Source organism: Mus caroli, unplaced genomic scaffold, assembly GCF_978045245.1.
Source record: "Mus caroli unplaced genomic scaffold, Mus_caroli_1 scaffold_6, whole genome shotgun sequence".
Lineage (NCBI taxonomy): Eukaryota > Metazoa > Chordata > Mammalia > Rodentia > Muridae > Mus > Mus caroli.
Window position 1 is genome coordinate 10211708 of NW_028227261.1, and position 26546 is coordinate 10238253.

The following is a 26546-nucleotide window of genomic DNA, read 5'->3' on the forward strand; positions in this document are numbered from 1 at the left end:
GAGTTCTTCTCTCAAACACTCAATTGTTCCACTTGACCTTAAATTAACTGTAGAAATCTTTTCTCATCTTCTGGCTCCTTCTCTTGCTCCTGCTCATTCTGTCTTTACCTGTTCCTAGCAGGTTCTCTCTTCAGTCTGATTCTGTAAAACTCTCAGAACTCAGGTGCAGTGTCCTAGTACATCCAACTCTTGTCTAGTCTGGCAGCAACATTGTGGGGAAGCTCTGCAGAGTAATTCCAGAGAAGATGTGTGAAAGGCATCCTGCAACAGAGTTGGAGGAGTGGTTCCTAATGAGGAGGATGGGCTCCATGCATGATTAGATAAGTTTAAGAAAAAGACAAAATAAAAACGAAGAATCAGCCAATCAATCAATGAATTAATTAAGCAAGCAAGCAAAAATCCAAAACAATAAAAATTGCTGTGAAGAACTGGGAAGCTAATTAATTAAAAGGTCCTGAAGTAGGTGGGCTTAGAAGAATTGCAGGAAGCTGCTGACTATTGGGCGAGTTCAGAAGGAGGGGCTCCAAGGAGCCAAACAGAAGTGACAGGAAGTTCCACCTTTTCAGCATTCTCCTTGTACCTTGGCTGCCTCGTGGTCCGGAAGTCCTGGAGGGAGACTAGTTTCTAGTATTTGCAGAACCTGAAAACTTCCTTAAGCTGCAGTTGTTGTGCTGGCCTCCTAGGACATTCAGCAGCTGGTCCTGTCATCTTCCAGGTCAGAGGAGCTCTTGGGCTGGGAAAAGGGTAGGAGCAAGGCAGGCTTGTAGAGCAGGGGTGCATTTTCTGTCCCTACTCTCACAATTCTGTTGTGGATATCTTACCATTGTCAGGAAGTTTGAGATCCTGTGAATTGGGTTCATGGTGATGTTTTAATCAATTTTATGGGTGCCAGAATATTTTTCTACAGTATCCTTGTAGATCCTTGGCTGCATCTGGATGTTTGTGAACCGGGTGGTTTGTCTTTGCAAAAGCCTTTATAAAGCTCCTGTAATTCAAATTCATTCATGCTTTCTTAACTCTCCTGTTCCTCCATTTGCCATTTCATTTCCCTTTCTCCAGGGAACTGAGTAGGCATCCTGAGAGAGCCTTGTAGATATTTGTTATATGGGGGATCGGTGGAGATTTGATTGAATTAGAAAATTTACGTTATAAAGCACCATCACATGGCTGTAAATATCAACATTAACCTAACAAAGTTATAGTCTCTGTTAGTTTCACACTGAGGTATATATAGTCTTTGATGTAAATACAGCATTCAGAGATGCGTCTTCATAGTCATAGTTATTAATGTTACACCTTAGGTTTCATTGAAGCATGAAGACAGGATTGCAGCAATGTACAATTGAGGAGAAGATATATAGTAGGTTCTATTAACCCTGATTGTCGTCAGAGAAAAACCAATTCTACGATGTTGGAAAGCTTTTTAAAATAGTACATCTTGACCAAGAGATGGACTTTGGTCACTTCCTACAGCCAGTTTTATATGTCCTTGTCATTTCTCTGTGAGGCTTTATTATTTTCCTAAGACATGCAACCTGCCTAGCTGCTAGAAGATACCTATTTCTTGGGCTGGTGGTGGGGTTAATTTTTGGCATTTCAGCATGAGGGAGAAAGAATTCATAGTTATCTCTTTGGGTCCAGACTGAACCAGTTTATCAGGTGTGGGGAAGGGAATTGAAGATGAGAAGAAGAATAGAGGTTAGGCCAAGAGTTAACCAGGAGCCAAGAAAGCACCATCCCAATCCCTGACTTCATTGATATGTTAATAGTTACCCCAGTTAGCCTTTCCTCCTGAATTCTTTGAATCCTCCCAAGGTTCAGCCCAGCATGCTGTGAGAGGATGACTCTAGGCCAAGCTATTTTTATAAATAGAAAACTTACTATGGATTAGGACAAAATTAGACAGCACCTTTGAAATAATTATGATTACTCACTTTCTTAAGGAAAATGACTCCTTGTTTCATGAAAAGCACTTTGCCCATGCACAGTCATGGTTTGTTGAGGGCTGCACTGTGGAGGTCTTGCAGGTGTGGTAATGCTTAGACCCTGCATTCAGGGCTTTTTTCAGCGATTTCTTGTTGGAGAAGTTCAACAGTTTAGATCCTGCTTGTCACAATAGTTTTCTCACATTCTTCCTTGTTCCTCAGTGATTCTGGGAAAAGGACTCTGTGTGCTAACTGTGTGACTGACTCTAGGGTAAACTGAAATCCTCAGGGAAAAAGAGACATTCTCATGATATCTTCTCTTTCCTGTTTATCCTTTTGCCTGGTGTTGGTGTCTTTCATTTTTGTCACATGAAAAGTTCCAGGTTCTTTTTGAAAGATACTTTCCCATTTTCAGGTCTCCATTTTCTCAGCCAAATCTGCATGAATATAAATCAAATATAAGAGCACTAGATGGTAAAGGCCAAGGAGACTCTATGGAAGGATCCAGGTGTGTTAGAGGCTTTGAACAAGGGGTGGGGTGGGGCTCACCTGCCAGTACAAAGAGGTTATGAATTTAGTTTTGCCAGCTTCTATTTCATTAATGATTCTGAAAGATTTCACTACGAATATTAGATGTGATGATATGGATTTCCCATGGTAGGTAGTGCTGTCAGCTGTCACTTCATGTCAATATTTAATTAATTTTGATGCTGGGAAATTGCTGTTGCCCATTGAAATCAAAGTTTCTTTTACCCAGACTGAAATCAGCATCAGTTAATATGTTTGAAAAGGGCCATTTACACACGAAGCAGATGTCAGTCCTGCATTCCCTCCCAGGGCCTGTGACCTTCCTTATTGGATTTTAGCCAGATTCTCAGTTTAGTCTATGTATGTTTTTCCTGAGGAACCGGCCTCAGCTTGAACAGGAAAGCCTTTTGTTACCCACTGATAGCCTTGCCACTATGCTATTAGAGGCCAAGCCTTGCCTGGCAGATTGAGATTGTAGCACACAGGATACAAATCTGGGAATGGCCTTGGATAACTCTGCCTCCTGCCCCAGTTTGAATAGCAGTTTCTGGACACTGAATGCTACCACCATAGTCCATCCACAATATTTGTTGACAGAGTGAATGGTCTGATCTGAGTTGTTCTTCTCCAGAAGATGCACTTGCTTTCTGAATCACATCTTCGGTCCAGTCTACATGATTTTAAGTCCTTGAATTGTGTTCACACTGATGCAGTTGGTTGAATTTGGCCTTATTATATTGTGGATACCAACAAGAGCTTTCTGACAGGAGGCTGATATAGCTGTCTCCTGAGAGGCTCTATTAGTGCCTGACAAATACAGAAGTGGGTGCTCACAGTCATCCATTGGACAGTGTACAGGGTCCCCAATGAAAGAGCTGGAGAAATTACCCAAAGAGCTGAAGGGGATTACAGCCCCATAGTAGGAACAAAAATATGGACTAACCAGTTTCCTAGAGCTCTTTGAGACTAAACCACCAACCAAAGAAAACATATGGTGGGACTCATGGCTCTACCTACATATATAGCTGATGATGGCCTAGTCTGTCATCAATGAGAGGAGAGGCCCTTGGTCCTGTGAAAGTTCTATGCCAGAGTAAAGGGGAACACCAGGGCCAGGAAGCTGCAGAGGGTGGGTTGGTTAGTGGGGGGAGGGGCAATAGGATAGGGGATTTTTGGAGAGGAAAGTAGGAAAGTGTATTACATTTGAAATGTAAATGAAGAAAATATGAAATAAAAAATGAAAAAAAGAAGGATGGAATAATCACTTTCCTGCCTTGTCTGGACTGTTTGGTTTAGTTTCAAGTCTCTTTCCATTTGTTTTCTGAGGTGTGTTTCTTCTCTTCTTACATTCTAGAAAGCTTTTATAGTGAGTGGTATTAGATTTTCCACAGGACTGTAAAACTAACCTTTATTTTCCTATTATATTTATTGTCTGGGAGGCTGACTGCCTCTGTCTAAATACCATGGCCTAGTCTTGTAAGCCTCTAGCCTCTAAATAATCTTATTTAGTCCTATAGTGTTTTCAGCCTCTGAAACTTCCTGCTGAATAAGCTCCCCCTTTCTTGTTTGTTCATTTCAACTCCTTTTTTCAAAAAAAAAAAAATATTTTTTTTGTTTTCCCAACAGGGTTTCTCTGTGTAGAGTCCTGGCTGCCCTGGAACTCACTCTGTAGACCAGGTTGGCCTCGAACTCAGAAAAGTGCTGGGATTAAAGGCATGCACCACAACTGCCCAGCCTCATTTCAACTCTTAACTGGATGGATCAGCTCACTGTTCAGTCTCAAACTACTCTCCCAGCTGACTCATTCAGCCTGGTTCTCAGACACTGAATTGCTCTGCTTGTCCTTAAATTAACTGTAGCAATCTTTTTTTTTAAATCTTCTGGCTCCTTCTCTTTCTCCTGCTCATTCTGTCTTTATCTGTGCCTAGCATGTTCTCTCTTCAATCTGACTCTGTAAAACTCTCCCAGTAAAACAGTTTCCTTCTCTCTCTATGTGGCTCTACTCTCTCAACTGTACTGTACTGCTGCCCATGCACTCTATTGTATTCCTTTACCATTCTCTTCTTCCTGTACTGTCTTTGTCTCCCTTAAGTAGCTTCCCCTTCTTCTCTCACCTCAGGAGTGTTTGGCATATCCTGTTCTCTAAGATCTTTCTCTGATATTTCACATTTTCTGCCATTCAATTAGACAACACTTTCAAACATGTGCACCTCCTTCTACTTAGTAAATGTACTTTCGTTGTTTGGGATTAGAGCAAATCCTAAAGGCTTGCTTGTATTCCAACCACAGTGAGGAAAGTTGTGTGCCTTGTGCTGAACCACTCCCTAAGTCAGAACAGCCTTGAATATCCCTACACAATAGTTTAGTTTGGGAGAATTTCTTCCTGAACTGAAAACCAAGATTCACAAATAATAGTCTTCATTATGTAGATAGCTGTGCTATCTATTCTGACTTCTACCAAGAGTTTCATTGTGAACTTCTTTGATGATTGGTCAATGAAATCTTGTCTTTGTGAGACTGTATTCCTTAGTATTTGCAATCTAGAAGGTTTGCAGGCATTATGAGTGGCAAAAATATGGTTCATAATGTCTCCATTCTTTGTATGGGAGAGAGCTTTATGATGTAGTAGATGAGGAATATTTCCTAGTTTTCTTACATTCATTCATTCTTCACAAAAAAAAAAAGTCTTATTTCCCAAGTTCTCATGGAAATGTTATGTCTTATTCTTTTGTGCATATTTTCATTAGATTATTTTCTATGTAGGGTTTTGAGTAAAAAGGTGTCTAATCTCATATATATATATATATATATATACACACACACACACACACACACACTATGTTCAAGTATATGTTTTACACTGTCAATACTTGTAGCCACTTTTCTGAATTTAACATTACAGTTGCCAGTTATTTTCTGTCAGGGCTTGAAAAATATGATTCCATGCTCTCCTGATTTTAAGCTATGGATAAATATTTATTACTACTATATGCTAATATAATATCACCTCTTTTGATGGTAAGGGCTAGGACAAGACATCTGGAAAGAGATAAACATTGTTACAGCACTTAGATGTGACAATAGGCAGATACACCTGAGAGTACAGCAACCAATATCTGAGAGACTTTCCTAGGGAATGCTAAGCTACAATGCTATGGTCTTCTAGTACTCAAAAGTCCCAATGTTTGAACACTGCATGTTGCTTTTTGAGTTTATCTACTTTAAAACGATGTGATGAAACAAGTGATAGTAAACTTTGATTGGAAGGCTCAAGCGTGTGGAATTGTGTCTATTCAGAATCTGGTGTGTATTTAAGGTAATGTCAGTTGCAAGATTTAAAGTCGAAGCCCTAGTGTTCATATTGACTTCATGGTGGAAGTAGGTAAACCCATGGGTTATTCTTCTCATTCTAGAATGAGCTCTTGTTCAGTCTCCATGAAATGGAAGATGTGCTTTTCCTGTTATACAATTAGAGAAAACAATTGCAGGACACACATTTTTTTTAATGTATTTCTTCCTTTTGAATTAAAAGTATAACATCTGTCACTAGAGCAGGAATTTATGGTCTGTTGCTGGTAGAAATGACAACAATATTCAGCCTGTATGTCACAGGTAAGAATCATAAAGTGACATACTTTGAAAAATGTCCTTATTACTCCCTGAAAATTCATGTATTCCTATGCCCATTTTTTTTAAACACTTGATGCTGTCTACAAATGCCCAGGACATCAAGTTTTACATATTGTAAATTCATGACAGTAATGTATTTTTTCCATGCATCTCCAATTTCTGTTTTACAGAAATTCCTGTTGTCAGTAAATTTTCCATCACATGAATTAGGGATTATACTTATTTCATGCATATTATAATTGTTAGAATATTCACAGAGAAACATTCTGGTAGAGGATTTGCATTATCTGGTTTCTTTGGTGTTGCAGATATTACAGAGCTCCTAGAGTTTACTCTGCTCTTTGCTCTCTAAATCCCGTAGTGCTTGCGTTTTCAGGTGAATGGCCTTTGCACATGAAGTGTCCCAGAGTGCTTACACAGTTAGCATCTCTTCTTTCCCTGTCTCATCCCTTGTTATTCATGTTTTCATCCTATCCTTGTGTTTCATGTATGTTCTGAGGAAGGTTTTGGATGGGTATCCATGCTGTCATATATTCATAATTCCATGTTCCATGGTAAATGTCAGCATGGGTTTTCATAACTCCACTTCCTCCTTCTTTTACAGTGTTGCCTTTTCCCCACTGCTGGCTTTTTATTCAGCTCTCTCTGAATTGGCAGTTTCCCTTTACAAACTATGTTTGTCTTACTTAGGCTGAAAGCACCAACAATTTAAATGTATTTCCGTATTTCTACATATGGCAGTATGTCAGTTATAAATTCACTTTTTCGGCCTGAGCTTCCAGTGCCATGTCTGTTTTTCTTTTGTAGGCTGACCTGAGTTCAAACCAGTAAAGTTTCTGTTACCTACTTGTCACTACTACATTGGTCATCAGACAGGATGGTATTGCAGCACAAGGGTCAGCACCTAGGGAGAACCATTAATGACACCTTACATCCCTCAGCCAACAGAGCCCCTTTTTAGCAGTTTGTATGCTAAACCAACATATCCAAGATCCTTTTAGACACTGAGTGGTCTTCTCAGTTATCAGATTATTCTTTAGGAATGTATAAAACCAAATGATATTTTTTTGTATTTTTCTTGTATTATTCTATATTGTGTTAAGTATTTTATCAGATTGGATTATTCTTTTGGGGTACTTGCAGGTCTTGAGTTGAAGAATTATGTTTCTTGTAATTTGAGAAAGCTTGTCTTCCTTATATCCTTATTTGAACATTGAAATTACAAGTCTTACTTGCTCTTTGTAAGCACTGCAGTACTGTGATAAGTTAGTGCGGAAGCTTTGCACATCCTTGTCTGTCTTCTGAGTAGAGTAGAATGATGACAGCTGTCTTCAGTGTGTGTAATGATAGGCTTAGGATGTTGGCTATTATCCTCATTAGACTCAGTAATGTTCCTTCTGTTCCACATTCTTCAGAGCTTTCATAGTGATCCACTGTGATATTTTGCCCTAGGCCTTTCATAGATATATTGACATATCTATCAGTGAGCTTTCTCCCACTGATTATACATAGTTTATGCCTTGAATTGTTTGGTTTGTGCTTGTTGAAACAGTTTTGAGTCACTGTCATGAAAACAAGTTGAGTTAACTCTCTGCATCTATCAGAGAGAAACTTTTTAAAAGTTATCCTGGTGCACCCATACTGTTATTATTTTCTGTGTGCATGTTTTTGTGGTCATTTGCTTTTGGACCCAGGTAAGGTCAGCTTTGTGTGATGACTGAACCATATTCCCCTACTTTCTGTATTATGCACTGTTTTCTGTGCAAGTTTTTTGTGGTTTTTTTTTAGGAGAAATTTGTGAATTTGGTGCAGCACTTGATTATTCCCTGGCCTAGTGTTTATTGTTCTTAGGAAATCAATATTTCCCTTTTTCCCATTGTCAATCTATACTTCTGAGGCCGGAGCATTGAAAGAGATCATTCATATACCTCTTAAATGCCACGAGAAATATTTGACATGAGAGAAATATAAGGTCAATGAAATACATAAAAAGCACTGAATATTTGCTGGTATCATGGTCATGACATGATTTCTTCAGTAATAGTATCTCCATGTTCAGAATGAATACTTATATTTTTATTTATGCATAAACATATGTATGTATGTGTGCATATATGTGTTTGTATGTGTATTGGTATGTATCCCAGAAGACCATTATCGCATATTCTGTCTTTCATGTGAACCTACAAGAGTGGTGGCCAGAGATGACATCTGTAACAGCTAGGCTCCGAAGAGTGTCATTGCATTCATATTTATTACTGATTGGGAACCTGAGAACTGCCTGGAACAATGCCACAATGCAGATACATGCTTGTTGAGGAAGATGTCCAACCGTGATAGTATTTAACAGATTTGATATAATGAGGGTATCATTCCAAGGGCATTATCCTCAAATAACTCATTTTGTGCATGTGTATATATATATATATATATATATATATATATATATATATATTCTGCCTGGCAGCCACCAGTGAGTTTCTACCATTTCTCCTTCTTGATTTTGTATGCCAATATATTTTATGCAATATGCTCTCAGCATAAAATATATTCATAGTAACACTATTCATAAAATTGCAAATAGAAGTTGGATACAAGTCAAGTGTCATTTTTACACTAAAGACACTTACCTTGATTTTTTTTTTTAATGAAGTTTCTAAAATTTTCTCTGCACCCTATCCCATCCCTACCCTCCACTCCTCTAAGAGGATATCCCCACACCTCACCATTCCACCAGGCCTCCCCAATCCCTGGCACTTCAAGTCTCTGGAGGGTTAGGTGCAACTTCTTTCACTGAGGTCAGACCAGGCAGTCATCCACTGTTTATTTTTCATGGTCATCATGTCAGCTGCTGTATGCTGCCTGGTTATTGGCCCCTTTTCTGAGAGATCTTGTGGGGGTCCCGTTCAGTTGAGACTGCTGGTATATGGATGGGGCCACCCTCCTCTCAGCTGCATGTGACTTTTCCCCAATTCAACCACAAGGGTCATTGGCTTCCATCCATTGGTTGGGTGCTAGAATCTGCATCTGACTCAGTTGCTTGTTAGACTTCTTAGAGAGCAGCCATGCCAGGCTCCTGTCACACCACAGTATCAGTAACAGTGTTAGGGCCCTGTACCTCCCCTTCCTTGATCTGAATCCTAATTTGGGTCTGTCCATGGACCTCCTTTTTCTCATGTTCTTCTCAAGTTTTGTCCCTGCAGGTCCTTCAAATAGGAACAATTCTGGATCAAAGATTATGGGTATAAGACGGCAACTCCACTTGATACCTGTCCCTTCACTGGAGGTGGACTCTACAAGTTCCCCCTCGCCACTGTAGAGCACTTTATCCAAGGTCTCTCCCTTTGAGTCCTGGGAGTCTCTCACCTCCTAGGTCTTTGGAACCTACGAGATGGACCCTCGTAGCCTATCTCCTGAGGCTGTCTATTTCCATTTTTTCTACTGGTTCTCAGGACTTCAGTCCTCCCCCGTCCCTCACAATGCCTGATCATGTTTCCCCTTCTCCTCTCTGTCCCTGCTCCCACTCAAGTTCCTCCTTCCTTTTTCCCCCATGACTGCATTCTTCTTTCTCAAGTGGGATTGAGACATCCTCACTTGGAACCTTGAACTTTTTAACCTCCTTTAGTCATTTAGGTTGTATTATATACCTTTTTTGCTGATATCCATTTATTAGTGAGTACACACTATGCATGTCCTTTTGGGTCTGAGTTACCTCACTCAGGATGGAATTTGGTAGTTCAGTCCTTTTGCCTGCAAAGCTCATGATGTCATTGTTCTCAATAGATGAATAATATTCCATTGTGAAAATGAACCATATTTCTGTATCAGTTCGCCCACTATGGGGTATCTGGTTTGTTTCTAGCTTCTGGCTATCACAAACAAGGCAACTTTGAACATAGTGGAACACAAGCCCCTGTGTCATGGTGGGGTATCTTTTGTGTATATGCCCAAGAGTGGTATAGCTGGGTTTTCGGGTATATCTATTTCCAATTTTCTGAGGAAGCTCCAGATTGATTTCCAGAATGGTTTTACCAGTTTTCAATTCCACAAGCAATGGAATGGTCCTCTTTCTCCACATTTTGGCCAGCATGTGCTGTCACCTGAGTTTTTATCTTAGCCATTCTGATTGGTGTAAGGTGGAATCTCAGTTTTGCTTTGATTTATATTTTCCTGATCTCTAAGGACTTGGAACATTTCTTTTGAAGTTTCTCACCCTTCTACAGTTGGTACATTGTGAATTCTCTGTTTAGGTATCTACCCCATTTTTTGATTGGGTTATTTGGTTTCTTGGTGGCTAGCTTCTGTGTCTTTTATATATATTCGATATTAGCCCTCTGTCAAGTGTGGGGATAGAGAAGATTTTTTTTCCCAATCTGTAGGTTGCCACTTTGACCTATTTACTATGTCCTTTGCCTTACAAAAGTTTTCTAGTTTCATGAGGTCCTATTTGTCAATTCCTGACCTTAGACCCTGAGCCATTGGAGTTTTTTAGAAAATTTCCCCCTGTGACAATAAATTTGAGGCTCTTTCCTACTTTATCTTCTATTTCCTGGATTGTGTCTTGTTTTATTTTGAGGTCCTTGATCCACTTGAACTTGAGCTTTGTGCAAGGTGTCAAAATGTGGATCTATTTTCATTTTTCTACATGCAGACTGCCAGTTAGACCAGCACTGGTTATTGAAGATGTTTTCCTTTTTTTCTATTTTCGAGTGACTCATTTTCATGCTTGTAAGGCCTCACGTACATAATTATGTGAAAATGTCTTTCACAACCAGTGTCCCACTGCAAAATTTCTCAAAATATCTTTTTCACCTCACTTATGTGCAAGTGTCTTTCCTGACTGTGCTGGCACTTACCCTGACACTCTAAGAAGGTAGCCTTCATGCTCCATGAATCCTGTCCCAATATTTATTGATTTATGTCTCCACAGCAGCTAATTGAGAATCAAAGATGTGGCTCTCCAGTTAAGGGCACTTCTTCTTGCACTATGTAGGTCCAGAATATCTTTTACCATTGTCTGGGTGCTATAGCTTCTGCATTTCTGAAGTCTACAGAGCTACATGCAGTCAAAGATCATGTTCCCTAAAAAATTGAAATAAATAATCTTTATTTAAAATTTAAAAATGACCTGGAGGTGTTGTATAGGACACAAGAAACAGTACAGGAAAGAGAGTGAGAGGAAATATGAAGCCTGGATATGTTAAAGGACAGCTGGCCCTTCATATCAATATTTTACCAGTTAGGAAGGATCCCTATGTATGATAAAAATATTTTGTAGCCATGGAACCCAGAGCTGGGGACTCTTATATGTTCATTGTAATGTGAGAAAAGAAGGTTTATCCTATTGATGAAGTATTTAGGTATTAACTTTTATGAGGAGGCACCCTAATTGTGAAGGAATTTATAATACATGAAAATGCTGTTATCCAGCATCCCATCAACCAAGAAATCTGGTGCAGAAGGAAAATGAATTGTATCAGATTCCACCATTTTCCTAATGTAAGGTATAAGCATGAGACTCAGATCTTAATCCTCACCACTGATTAGTCATGTTCCCACACTATAAAACAGTTCATGGTTATTAAACAAGAACCATTCACTAATATAAATTGGGTTATATGTTACATGTTTAGAGATGGATGAAATTTGAAGAGAAGTTGTTGCTCTTGCAAAAGAACAGGATTAGATTGTTAGCACCACATCACGTTCTATAACCACCTATACTTCCAGTTTGTGGGAATCTGACCTCCTCTTCTGATGTCCACTGAGAGAAAGCATGCAAGCATGGCACACTCATATACATACAGGAAGAACATTCATAAATAAGGCTAAACAAAATAAAATGAACAATTTAATATTAAAATTGTCTAAAATCAGTCTAGAAGAATAGTATGGCATGCTTCTGCATGTGTATGGGAAGGTCTTTCCACAAGGCATAGGGAATTGAAGAATTGTTTAGCCTAATCAGTTAAGAGTCCATGTGTTAGCTCATAATGGATCTGCTTGTTGGAAGCTTGTAGAGAAAGCAGGAAGCAGATCTAAGAGAGGATCTAGTCACAGGGACAAGCTTAAGAGGATGCTCTTTGGTGTTATAAGATCCTGAACACTAATTTTTCTCTGGCACTCAGTAGCTGGATTGTCCTATACATCCAACAATGATTTAGCATTCAAATGAAGTTTTAATCAGATTTTTATGAGATGAATTGTAATATTCTACCTTTTAATTAGCCCAGGTAAGATTCAATTGATAAATGACCTCACACCAAGTTTTGCATGCGAGTAAAGCAGAAACAAGTCCATCTTGAAGGAGGAGTAAGTTAGAAAGCTACACTTTTCTTCTCAACAGTGTGCATTAGACAGTGATATGAGTGGTTATAAGTAAATATGATGACAAGTTTATCATATTGAAGAAATCCATGATATTTGCCATTTAGATTGAGTCATTGCATGATGTGGTTTTCTGCAAAAAAGTACAACACAATAAATACATGTACTGTTTCTGCAGGTCAAATGAAATAACGTGAATTCTAAGCATGTTCTATGAGTTAGAAATGCTCCCAGCAATTTTCAGACAGGCTTTAAGCATTCTGATTGCTCTCTCTGTGTTGTATCGTGTGGTTTATATCAGTAAGAATTTTCTATAGATGTTGATGGGATACTGTGCTGAAGACTCCTATTCAAAAGCATTAAGGAATATCCCATTTAATGACTTTGCTCTTTTATTTTGGAGTTATAAGGCTCTCCTACTCCATGTTTTTCCCCTTCCTGTAGCTATGGTTCATGTAGGTTGAGATTCTGAAGAGCAATCATGGTGGACAGATGCAGAGAACCTGCCTTAGGTGGGAAAGAGTCCTAAGGAGCTAATGGGAGTGGTGGGAGAATGACTTGTTATTAATGATGGATGCAAGCTGACAGCTCTGTACTCTGTGGAGACAAGTCTCTAAATAGCTCTTTGCAGATGAAACCTACTTTGCATGAGCTACTTCCTTAGGAATTACAAATCATTACAATCATTTACTCCAGGTTCTCTCTTGATTATTCTAAGTCAGCATTTTAAAACCTTAGAACCTTTACTCCTAGGGGAAAAAAAAAAAAAAAAAACAGAAGTACATTTGTTTTTGTTTGTTTGTTTTGTTTTGTTTTTAAACATAGTAGCTCCTATGTATGTTGCTCGGATGCACTTTCTGGACATAGAGATTATTTTATTACTACTCTTTTCTCTTTCTTCCTTCCTTCCGTTCAAGAATCCTTCCTTCCTTTCATTTTTTCCACACTCTAGATTTTATTGTCCTCCTGGTCCATCCTCTTAACTATTCCACATCCCACACTTCCTGCCCACCTGTCTGTCTCCATAAGGATGTCCCTTCCTCCTCCGCACCTGACCAGACCTCTAAACACCCAGGAACCTCCAATCTCTCCAGGGGTTAGATGCATGCTCCCTTATTGAACCCAGAACCAGCATTCTTCCACTGCATATGTGCTAGGGGCCTCTTATCAGCAGGTGCATGCTTCCTGGTTGATGATTGAGTGTCTGAGAGATTTTGGGGGTACAGGTTAATTGAGAATGCTGGTCCTCCTACAGGGGGGCCCTTCTTCCTCAGCTTCTTCCAGGTTTCCCCTAACTCAACCACAGGGGTCAGGAGCTTCTGTCCATTTGTTGGGTGCAAACATCTGTATCCAACTGCTCTTGGGTGTTTCAGAAGACAGTCATGATTGTCTTTGTGATTGCTCCATAGCCTCAGCAATAATGTTAGGCCTAGGGGTCTCCCCTTGAAAGGTTACAGGGTTGGGGGGAATCATAATCTGATATTGGGTCGGGGAAGAAGACTGAAGCCCTGAGGGCCAGTAGAAAGATTGGAAACAGGCAACTTTGGGCCTCTTTAGCAAATTTGGGATCCTACTTTGGGCCTGTTATTTGACCTTCTTTTCCTCAGGCTCTTCTCCATTTCCATCACTGTAAATCTTTTTTTTTTTTTTTTTTTTGGTTTTTCGAGACAGGGTTTTTCTGTATAGCCCTGGCTGTCCTGGAGCTCACTTTGTAGACCAGGCATTTAATCTAGGGTCCCTTCTTTTGGGTTCCTTGAGTACCTAACCTACCAGGTCTCTAGTACATTCTGGAGGGTCCCCCATCTCCTATTTCCCAAAGTTGCCTGTTTCCATACATTCTTCTGGCCCTCTGGGCTTCAGTTCTCTTCCCTCAACCAATATCAGATTATGATTCCCCCTAACCCTGTCACCTTTCTCTCCCTCCTCACTTTGGCTCTTCATCTTGTTGACCTGCTTGAGTTCTGTGGGCTATATCTTGGGTATTCTGGACTTTTTTAATGACTAATATCCACTTATTAGTGAGTATTTACCATGCATGTCCTTTTGGGTCTGAGTTACCTCACTCAGGATGATAATGTCTAGTTCCATCCATTTGCCTAAAAAACTTAGGATATCCTCATTCTTAATAGCTGAGTAATATTCCATTGTGTAAATGAACTACAGTTTCTGTATCTATTCTTTTGTCATGGGACATATGGATTTTTTCCAGCTTCTGGTTATCACAGATAAGGCCACTATGAATATCGTGGAAAACAAGCCCCTGTGACATGGTGGGGCATCTTTTGGGTATATCCCAAGAATGGTATTGCAGGGACTTCAGATTCTGAGGAAACTCCACATTGATTTCCAGAGTAGTTGTAGAGGTTTGCAATTCCACCAGCAATGGAGGAGTGTTCCTCTATCTCCGCATCCCCTCCAACATAGTTGTGACCTGAGGTTTTGATCTTAGTCATTTTGTTTGCTGTAAGGTGGAATCTCAGGGTCATTTTGATTTGCATTTCTCTTATCACTAAGGACTTTGAACATTTCTTTAAGTGGTTTTCAGCCATTGGGGTGTCCTTAGTTGTGAATTCTCAGTTTAGTCATACACACCATTTTTTGATTGGGTTGTTTGGTTTTTTGGTGGTTATCTTCTTAAGTTCTTAATATATTTTGGATATTAGCCCTCTATTGGATATGGTGATTTTTTTTCCCCCAATCTGTATGTAGGTTGTTGATTTCCCTTATTGACTATGTTGCTTGCCTTAAAGAAGCTTTCTAGTTTCAGGAGGTCGCATTTATCAACTCTTTTTTGTTTTTTTTTGTTTGTTTGTTTTTTGTTTTTTGAGACAGGGTTTCTCTGTATAGCCCTGGCTGTCCTGGAACTCACTTTGTAGACCAGGCTGGCCTCGAACTCAGAAATCCGCCTGTCTCTGCCTCCCAAGTGCTGGGATTAAAGGCGTGCACCACCACCGTCCTGCTCAATTCTTGATCTTAGAGCATGAGATATTTGAGTTCTATTTAGGAAAATATCCCTTGGTGCCTAATGAGTTCAAGGCTTTTTCCCACTTTCTCTTCTTTTAGGTTGTGTGTATTTGATTTTATGTTGAGGTCCTTGATTAACTTGGCCTTGGGCTTTGTGCAAGGTAACAAATATGGGTCTATTTCCATTTTTCTACATACAGACAGCCAAATCAGACTAGCACCATATCTTGAAGATGCTTCCTTTTTTCCATTGTATATTTTTGACTTCTTTGTCAAAAAAACCACGTGTGTGTAAGTATGTGGTTTTATTTCTGGGTCTTCAATTCCATTTCATTAATCAACTTGTCTGCCTGTGTTCCAATACCATGCTGTTTTTTTAACTATTGCTATGAAGACAGAATTAGACTGTTTCCTTTCAGGAATAGCAAATACCATTTGCCCCTGAGTCATCTCTTCAGTCCAGGGATTTACATTTCTGGTACACTTTCATGATAGAGCCTGAATATAATCCTGAGTTCTGTTTTTTAGAAACTGAGTGAATTATTCTAAATGATACTTATATGCCCAACTGCTAACCATGTTAGATGGATGAGCTCAAATAATTAAGAAAAGAACAGGAGGGCCCACAATGGAGGAGCTAGAGAAAGTACCCAAGGAGCTAAAGGGATCTGTAACCCTATAGGTGGAACAATAATATGAACTAACCAGTACTTCTGGAGCTCGTGTCTCTAGCTGCATATGTATCAGAAGATGGCCTAGTTGGCCATCATTGGGAAAAGAGGCCTCTTGGTCTTGCAAACTTTATATGCCTCAGTATGGGGGGGGGGGGAACGCCAGGGCCAAGAAGTGGGAGTGGGGGGTCTGGGGGACTTTTGGGATAGCATTTGAAATGTAAATTAAGAAAATACCTAATAAAAAAATAAAATAAAAAGAAAAGAATAGGGATAAAGTCAAAGAACCTTAGATGATTCTTTTTTGTGTAATCTATAATCATGTTAGATCAATGAGCTCAAATAATAAAGAGAATAATATTGCTGAAGTCAAAAGTTTCATATTTTCAGTTGTGCAAGTAATAGATTCATGAGTAATAATGTATCCATAAAAAATGAAGTGTTAGTATGATTCTTATACATCTTAATATGGTCATTTCCATTATAAAAATCATTCTACTTTATCACTTTTTTTCACATATGTCATTTAGTTATTCATGTATGTCTAACCATTCTGAAGGGAAACCACTGTGTAAGTTATGAAATTATTATCTGTATTGATTTTGTCATATAGTCAAAAACATTATATTATATTAATGATACCTATTGCTAACTTTTTATTTATATCATTAAATATTCTCAAATTAATTCTTCATTAAATAATCATTTAACTCTTCTTCATGTAACATTCTTATGAAATCATATCACAAGGTATTTGATTCTATGTCTTGTTTGTAATTTTGTTTGTATACACTGACTTTACACTTCCCAACTCTACAATAGAAAGAAACATATTTCTTTTAAGTCATTCTTGTATTTGGTGTTCTAACTCTCTTTCTTTCTTCTAGAAAGGATGCTCCATTGTATATAGGTCTTACAATCCAAACTGAGTATCTTAGACTACCTGTTGACACCCAACTTCAGACAAGAGAGATACAGGGTTCCTATCTGAGCAAAACTGACAGTTGTAGAATTTGGAAGCACAGTTTTACTCACCATCACTTTACTATCTGTAAACTAGATGTAACACTGGCATTGTTCTTTTTATCAAAAAAAAAGTTCATAAACATATATTCCTGGATGTAGACCTCAAATATATACATTACAATGTCTAAATTATGCTGTGAGTCTGAGTCCATTAACTCATCTACGTTTTACTGAGAGAAGACAACACAATATGACTATGAAAATTTTAGATGATATCATTTCTTAAAATGGCCTCATAGTTCTCATGACCTAACATACTTCCTGTTCTTGATTAGGTTTCAGAATATGACATGAATTCTCTCTCTGAAAGGCAACCTTAAATCCAATTAGAATATGTTTTACTGTAATTGGCTCTTGTCGCCTGCTGCTTTCATAAAGCACCATGTTCAAGGAAACTAAGAGAAGAAAAAGACTACTTTGGGGAATGCATCCAGAGGATAGCCATCAACCATGGCAGGGAAGACAGATAGAACATTGCCATGTTGTTGAAGTAGAAAGGTGAAAGATCACATCCTCAACCCCAGTCACTAAAGAGGAAGAGGGAATTAAGATGCCTTGGATCTATCTATTCTTTTTTCTCATAGCCAACCCCCAGTGTCATACTTTATTCAGTAATGTTCCAACAACTAAATTCCTCAAAACATTGTGACCCACTGAGGATCCAACATTAAAAGATAAAAGTATTATCCAATAGGAGATTTATTCATTCATACCTAATAATCAGCCTTCTAATATCCTTGTACTTTTTAAATTGATTTTGATATCAATGTAGAAAACAAAGCTCTAATTTCTTGTATGGGTTTCCTGTTCGTTTGTTTGTTTGTAAAACAGGGTCCCACACTCTATTCCTGACTTTCACATGTCCTGATATAGAGACCAGAATGGCTTTTAGGTTACATCCCTGACAGCTAGGATGAAAGACCTTTCAATTACGAGCTTATTTTATTTTATTTTATTTTATTTTATTTTATTTTATTTTATTTTATTTGGTCTGAATGCTGTATCTTTATATATTGGCCACTGAGTTACCACCAGGCTTACGGAGTTCATTTCTTGTTTCATTTCAGAGTGAGCATTCCTTAGATTTTTATATCTCTGGATAAGATGTTCACTTCCTGCATATGTATAATTATTCTCTTACCCACTTGTAGGAATTCTCTGGAATTTCATTAAGTTTGTTTCTGCCTTCTTTGAATTCCTGTGTTTGTTCCCTCTTTATGTCATTTGTCCACATTGAATGGTGTTCAGATTATATTTTGACTTTTGCCTCTTGAGTTTGTTTCATAATTCATTAGTCATGAGAATTGGTATTGCATTAGTGATTTGGGGTAGGGAAATTTTATTAACATTGTCAAATTGCTGTAGTTACAGCCTCTCAATTTTCTTTTGCTGTGTGTCATTTAGGTCAGGTGGCAGGGGTTTCCATATCAGGTGTTGTGAATGAACTTTGAGACTCTAGGGTGGTGGGAGGAACTAGGTTACACTTACAGTCTAAATATATCATTACTTACTTTCATGACTGCACATTGTCAAGATTCCTGGTATCATTTTGCTTTTAATGTTTATATATATAAATGTGGTTTAGCATTGTCTGTAATGATGTTGTATTTATTTCATCTTTGAATCATTCAGACCTTGATGTGAAATTTCAAGAAGAATTGAATCTTTGTTCTTCACAGAGACCCTGGGAGAAGGACAAAAACAGGAATGAGTGAGTCTCTGGTAAATACACCACAGGTCAGTGTCCTTTCCACATTTCTTTTTTAAAAAATCTCTTTTTATTCAAGTCATCCAAAAGTTTTAATCTCTACATGTGGAATGGTATCTAAAGGGCTTATTTTCTATGATCTATATCTTTTGTAATAATGAGAATTTAATGTTTTTTCCTTTCATGCATATAATGGCTTTATATTTTAACTTGATTTTTATATTGTGAGGATATATAATTCCCTTGGACTAGAGACCTGCATGTCTCAAATAAGATTTATTAGAATGATGCTCAAAGAACAGATTGATGGATATTTTCTATGTTGAATAAGTTCTGTCCTTTTGTATTAGTGTGAAGTAAGGTCTCTTGTGCCACATAAATTGCATTTCAGAGATGGTCAGGTTTCTAAACACAAGTTTGTGAATGAGGATATAGAAATAAGTATAAATTCACATCACTAAAGAAGATATGAAAGAGTAGAATTTGTAGAAGCTAAAATTATATAAGATCCACTGTTTTGAATCCTAATAGTAAATAAATTTATTAGCTTCCTAGGGTCACAGATAATGGAAGGAAAATATCTTTCTTTTACCATTATTGTGATTGTGAGATGATACATATTTCAGTATTCTAAAAACACTTTTTTCACACCTCATGTCACACAGTAATCACAATTGACACCTGAAATCTATTTATCTCAAGAGAGATACTGTCCATGTGGAAAATTCACAATATATTGTTATTTATCCCTCCTTTTGGTTTCAGAAATAATTTTAAGTCCTGTTTTCTTCACCTTTGTATTTCATCACATGAACTATATTAGTAAAATTTTTCTAGAGAGGATAGCTATGGTGCTGTGCATAAACCATCAATTTTCAAAAATAAATGAATGTCCTTTCTTATTTTTCGTCTCTTTTTCTTTAGAAGAGAAAGGCTTGAATCAGTCTATGCTAATCCTCTTCAGCCAAGCTGTGCATTACATAGAGTAAAATGAAGGGTTGTAGCAATGTTTCTATTTTTCATTACGATACTATTTTCTTTAAGTACATAAGTGTATATCTGAAGGTTTTTATGTACACTGAATGATACATTATGCCCCTAAAACCATGAGAACAGCACCAAACCCTGGGGAATGAATTCAGACATAATAGTGAGCTGCAATATATTTAGAGAGAATTAGATTAGTTTTTAAAGTAGAAACAGCAAGTACCCTTTACTCTTTAGTCATTTGTTCATGGAGCAGGTTTACATTTTTGAGGCATATTTGCAATAAAGACAATATATAGTCTGTATATTATAATTTTTGATAAACAAAGGAAGAATGATAGATCACACTTCTCTATGAGAAGTGCAATTCTGATATACCTATGGTCAAATTCTGAAGAAAAAAAGTTAAAAGTAGGATACTGAAATTTTCAGTTAGGTTAATACAATGAGAAATAATTTACTAAATTATTTTTTTTTTTTTTTTTTTTTTTTGGTTTTTCGAGACAGGGTTTCTCTGTATCGCCCTGGCTGTCCTGGAACTCACTTTGTAGACCAGGCTGGCCTCGAACTCAGAAATCCGCCTGCCTCTGCCTCCTGAGTGCTGGGATTAAAGGCGTGAGCCACCACGCCCGGCCAATTTACTAAATTTTAATGAATATTTAGTATAATTCTCCCTCAATTTAAAAAACACAATTTGATAAAAAATTATTATACTTCATTGGAATACATTGCCATATATGATATTTGCTTATACATACATATCTAATCATTTTATAGTGAAAGACCATATGGTATTAATGAAATTGTTATTAAGCATATTTATTTATGTCTCCACAGGAGCTAATTAAGAGTCCAAATGTGGCTCTGCAGTTAAGGTGTCTTCTTCTTGCAGTATTCAGATTCAGTTTTCTGTACCTGCCTGGGGACTTCTTTTCCTTCTAGAACTCTTTTTTTTTTCAAGAATATCTTTTACCGTTGCCTGCGTTTCTCATGTGCACAGAGCTACATGCCAGCAAAAACAACATTCCATATGAAATTAAAGTCAGTAAACATTATTTAAAAATTATAAATGATCTGGAAATATTGCATACGACACAAGAAACCATCCAGGAAAGAGAATGAGAGCAAATGTGAAGCCTGAATGAGTTTCAGGACGGCTGACCCCTTATATCAACATTTTAAGAATTAGGAATGATCCCTATGTATGATAAAAATGTTTTGTATTTGTGGAACCCAGAGCTGGAGACTCTTATGTGTTCATTGTAATATGGGAAGAGATTTATCCCACCAGTGCTGTATTTAGGTATCAACTTTTATGAGGAGGAACCATAATTGTGAATGAATTTATAATACAGGAAAATGCTATTATCTGACCCGTCCAGCAGGTCCAGTTTTTTAGGGTCTCGAGGGGACCTTCTCCTAAGAACCAAATGGCGGGAGGGAGAGACGGACACCAAGTGCAAGAAACGACACGGAATCAGTCTGAGTAGTATCAAGGTGTCACTGTATTCAGCAAGGCTCAAGGCTTAAATGCACAAGCAAAAGGGGAAGTACTTCTCAGCAGGAGGGGTGGGGCAGTGGAAATGTATAAGCAAAAGGGGAAGTACAAGTACTTCTCAGCAGGAGGGGTGGGGCAGTGGAAATTTTTCTTTTGGCAGCTACATGGGAAGCAGGAACTTGGTATCAGGATGTGGTCAGGACATCTGGTGCTGACTTAGGGCTGGAACATTCTGTGGTTGTTCTCGAACAGTGCGTCGGTGGCCCACTTTTGACCCCCTTTTCTTCTCGCAGGGGAGAGGCCCAATTCAGAGATCAGGACAATTGTGTTGTCTTTATACTCCCAACAGTTACCCAGCATCCTATCAAACAACAAATCTGCTCCAGAAGGAAAGTGAATTGTATCAGATTCCACATTTTTTAAAATATTTTATTTATTTATTATATGTAAGTGCACTGTAGTTGTCTTCAAACACTCCAGAAGAGGGCATCAGATTTCATTACGGATGGTTGTGAGCCACCATGTGGTTAAATAATTTTAAAGCTCTCTAAAACTGTTTATTTCTATTTTATGGTTTTGAATACATTCTTATAAAATAATTTCCAAAAGCATTTGATTTTCTGTGTCAAGGAACGTTCAGTGTATGATGCCCTGATGTTGCAGTTCTATTGTGTTTAAAGAAAAAAACTTAGTCATTTAGTCCATCTATTATTTCTGCATTTAGTATTCTACCTGTTTCTTCTACAACGTGTGTAGCATTGAACTTAGGCCTCAGATTGTCAAACGGACATGTTGTTATACAGATGTAAGACACAGCTGCACATAGGACTAAGCTAGTGTCCATATTTGAACAAAGTGGACATTGTAAAATTTGAAGGGATATTTTTTTATCATATCTTGACTATCTCTAATGGGACACTGAGATTCTGTTTGTTATCAACCCATATTTCATAAAGGTACATTACTGCATCTAGCGATCAAAAGTACATGTTATGTTCTATAAATGTTTACTGCTTTTGAAATTACATCATGCATTCTCAGTGAAAAAGAAATATAAGGAAGTCTATTAGTAGTCTAGAAAGTATCTTTGAATAAAGTTAATTTCTCTTCAATATACGTTGCTTACATTTGCCTGAATGTATGCATATGTGCTATGTATTTCTCCTGTCAGTAGTGTTCAGAAGAGATCATTGGATTTTAAAGAACTGGGTTTAACAATCTACTGTTAATTGCCACGTGGCTGCTTGGAATCAAATTTCATAATAGATGACATTGAAAGACAGTATACAATCCAAACTGCACACCAAAATTTTTGAAAAGAGTGATGGTAGCAAATCTTTCATTTGCTGTGAAGGTCTCAGTAAATCACAGAAAAGTCTTGAAGATTAGAGCCTTTCTGATTTTTCTTTCCTTTTCTTTTTTTTATTTAGAGAGCCTTTCTAAATGTGAGTCTTAAATTAAGTCATTCTATAGATTGTCAGTGGAAGAGCAGAAATTTGTATCTTCAGACACATCTCAATCACACTTTCAGAAAAATTTATCCTTCAATATTTTCCTTCCTCATCTGCATCAAAAAAGAATATCTTTTTTTGTTGTTGTTGTTGTTTTCGAGACAGGGTTTCTCTATGCATCTCTGGCTATCCTATCCTGGAACTCACTCTGTAGACCAGGCTGGCCTCGAACTCAGAAATCCGCCTGCCTCTGCCTCTCAACTGCTGAGATTAAAGGCATTTGCCACCACACCCAGCAAAAAAGGATATCTTAATTACTTCTTTTTTTAAAGTAGAAAAGCATTTTTGTCCAGTATCAAGTAGGTAGTTTTCCATTACAGGGTCTGTTAACCTTCAAGGACGTGGCCTTGGACTTCTCACTGGAGGAATGGGAATGTCTCAGTTTTGCTCAGAGGACATTGTACATGGATGTGATGTTGGAGATTTACAACAATCTGTTGTTTGTGGGTAAGAATGAACTTCTTGTTGAATTCCTGTTTCTTTCTTTGAGTTTTCCTACTATGTGCTTATGTAAATGCTCTGAGATGTCCAGAGACTCCTGAATGAGAGAAATTCTAGTTAAAATCATAACTTGTTCATTGTGTTTCCTTTACATTTCTCTGCTTTCTTTTGAAAAGTAACCAGTGCTATATTCTCTGAGATCACTCCTTATCTCTTATCTAGCTGCAATCAACTTAAAAAAGTTCAAGTAAAAATTTTAAGTATCCAGAACAAGAAACTATATTTCTATACATATAATAGTTGCAATTGTAAAAATCTTACTATTGCTTTTAAATGTTCCCTTATTTATGAATCTAAAAATATACAAGGTTTCAAATGGATATAGAGCTGTTGGTTTGGGCATTGTTTTTTATTTAACTTTTTGACATTTGATCTCTGTGTTTAGATCTGGGACAGCATAATCATTATCCTAGCATTTTGGATGTTGAAACAAATCTATTTAGTGATTCCCTGACACTGTTGTTAAATTTATACCTGACCAAAATTATACCTGATTCAGTGTCACTCTGAATCAAATTGTAACCATAAAATTAGAGATGTATTATTTAGAGTTCTACTTTCGGGAAATTCACTACAGATGGATCCTTTATTTATTCCAGCTTACGCAAAGTACAATTTTCTTTTTTATTTGTCATTTTATTTATTTACATGTCAAATGTTATGCCCCTTCTTCATTTCCTGTCATGAATCTCTATATCCCACCCCTCCCCCTGGCTTTTATGATGATTCTCCCACCACTGATCCACCTACTCCCACCCCATGCCCCTAGGATACTCCTATGCTTGGATACTGAACCTTCACAGTACCAAGGGACTCCCCTCCTGTTGATGCCACATAAGGCAATCCTCTGCTATATATAAAGCTGGAGCCGGGCTGGTGAGATGGCTCAGTGGTAAGAGCACCCGACTGCTCTTCCGAAGGTCCGGAGTTCAAATCCCAGCAACCACATGGTGGCTCACAACCATCTCTAACGAGATCTGACTCCCTCTTCTGGAGTGTCTGAAGACAGCTACAGTTTACTTACATATAATCCATAAATCTTACAAAAAAAAAAGCTGGAGCCATTTGTACTTCCATGTGTACTCTTTATTTGGTGATTTGACACTTGAGAGCTTTGTGGGTCTTGATATTATTGTTACTCCTACACAGTTGCAAAGCCCTTCAGGTTCTTCAGTCCTTCCCTTAACTCCTTCATTGTAGTCCCCCTGCTCAATCTAATGGTTGGCTGCAAGGATCTACATCTCTTTGGTCCAGTCTTTGGATGGCCTTCCCATCATCCTCTTTTCCATTCTTTGTTCCTCTTTTTCCTTAAGACAGGAGCAATTCTGGGTTATTATATTTGAAGTAGTATGATGTTTAATTTGAAAATAAAATTTAGCAGGCTATTATCATTTCCAGTCATTTGATATAGATCATATTTGAGGTTCTTCTGAGGATACATGTAAAGATTAAAAAAGAGAAAGAGAGAGAGAGAGAGGAAAACCTCTCTTGAGAGTACGAATCCCTGAATTCACTGGTTATTGAATCCCTTACTCCTTATATAAGTAATTCATGTCACCTCTAATTGCCCCTCCCCACTTTTTTTCAGAAAATCATTGCATATGTGGAAAGTATGGGAAGGTCTTGGATGAAGACAGCCAGTACATTGTCCATGAACACATGAATATTTAAGAGAAGTCTTCTAAATGGGACAAGCTTAGCCAGGTGATTCTTGATTCCCCCCAATGTACACCATACAAAACTTATCACAGCTCTCTTCAATACTCGAACCAAAAAAAACTTAAGCCCAGGAGCACTAAAGAAATTTGCAAATACAATGACTCTGTAAACGGTTTAAATTTGTTTTCTACCATTAGTCTCAATCAAGGAATCCACATGCAGAAGAAAAAACACAAGCGAAATGCAGAATTTGAGAAGGTTTTTGTTTCTAAATATAAAGTCATGGTGAAACAAAACAATACTGGAGTAAACCCTTACAAATACAGTGAATTTCACAAATATCTAACCCAGAGAGAAAAACTTCAAAGTCAGCAGAGAATTTATCATGGAAAGAAACCTTACAAAAGTAGTAAAAGTGACAAATGCTTTACCCATCAAATCCATCTTAGTATTCATCAGGGAATTCATGCAGAAGAGAAAATTTACAAATGTAGTGAATGTGACAAATGTTTTAAACACAAATTCAATCTTAGTGTGCATCAGAGAATTCATACAGGAGAGACACCTTACAAATGCAGTGAATGTGACAAATGCTTTACTAAAAAAGGCAGTCTGAGGATTCATCATAGAATTCATACAGGAGAGAAACCTTACAAATGCAGTGAATGTGACAAATGCTTTACTGGAAAACACAGTCTGAGAATTCATCAGAGAATTCATATAGGAGAGAAACCTTACAAATGTAGTGAATGTGACAAATGCTTTACTCAAAAATCCCATCTTAATATTCACCAGAGAATTCATACAGGAGAGAAACCATATAAATGCAATGAATGTGACAAATGCTTTACTGAAAAAGGCAAACTGAGAAGGCATCAGAGAATTCATACAGGAGAGAAACCTTACAAATGCAGTGAATGTGACAAATGCTTTACTGGAAAACACAGTCTGAGAATTCATCAGAGAATTCATATAGGAGAGAAACCTTACAAATGTAGTGAATGTGACAAATGCTTTACTCAAATATCCCATCTTAATATTCATCAGAGAATTCATACAGGAGAGAAACCTTATAAATGCAGTGAATGTGACAAATGCTTTACTGAAAAAGGCAAACTGAGAAGGCATCAGAGAATTCATACAGGAGAGAAACCTTACAAATGCAGTGAATGTGACAAATGCTTTAGTAAAAAAGGCAGTCTGAGAATTCATCAGAGAATTCATACAGGAGAGAAACCTCACAAATGTAGTGAATGTGACAAATGCTTTACCCACAAATCCCATCTTAATAATCATCAGAGAATTCATACAGGAGATAAACCTTACAAATAGTTTGCATGTGACAAATACAATACTCATAATGTCAGTCTGAGATATCATCAGTTATTTCATACAATAGAGAATCTTTATAAATGAAGTGAACGAGACAATCCTTTGCCAAGATATATCATCTTAAAATTCATTAGAGAATAGTTACAGAAGAGGAATTTTTCAAATATATTGTAGCTATGAATCCTTTCCTTTTGGCCCATTTCCTAGAATGTAACAGTGAATATACTTTCAGGCTAGAAACTTAACTCATGCATTGTATGAAGAAATATCTTTGACTTC

General features: G+C 37.6%; 1 protein-coding gene across 1 annotated transcript; it reads left to right on the top strand.

Moving 5' to 3' along the window:
- The first annotated feature begins 18778 nt into the window (after positions 1 to 18778).
- LOC147004093 (uncharacterized) lies at positions 18779 to 26267 on the top strand. Its single transcript, XM_085838668.1, is given in 3 exon segments — positions 18779 to 18808; positions 23096 to 23222; positions 24865 to 26267. Coding segments are annotated over 3 exon segments (1560 nt in total).
- The last annotated feature ends 279 nt before the right edge of the window (positions 26268 to 26546 follow it).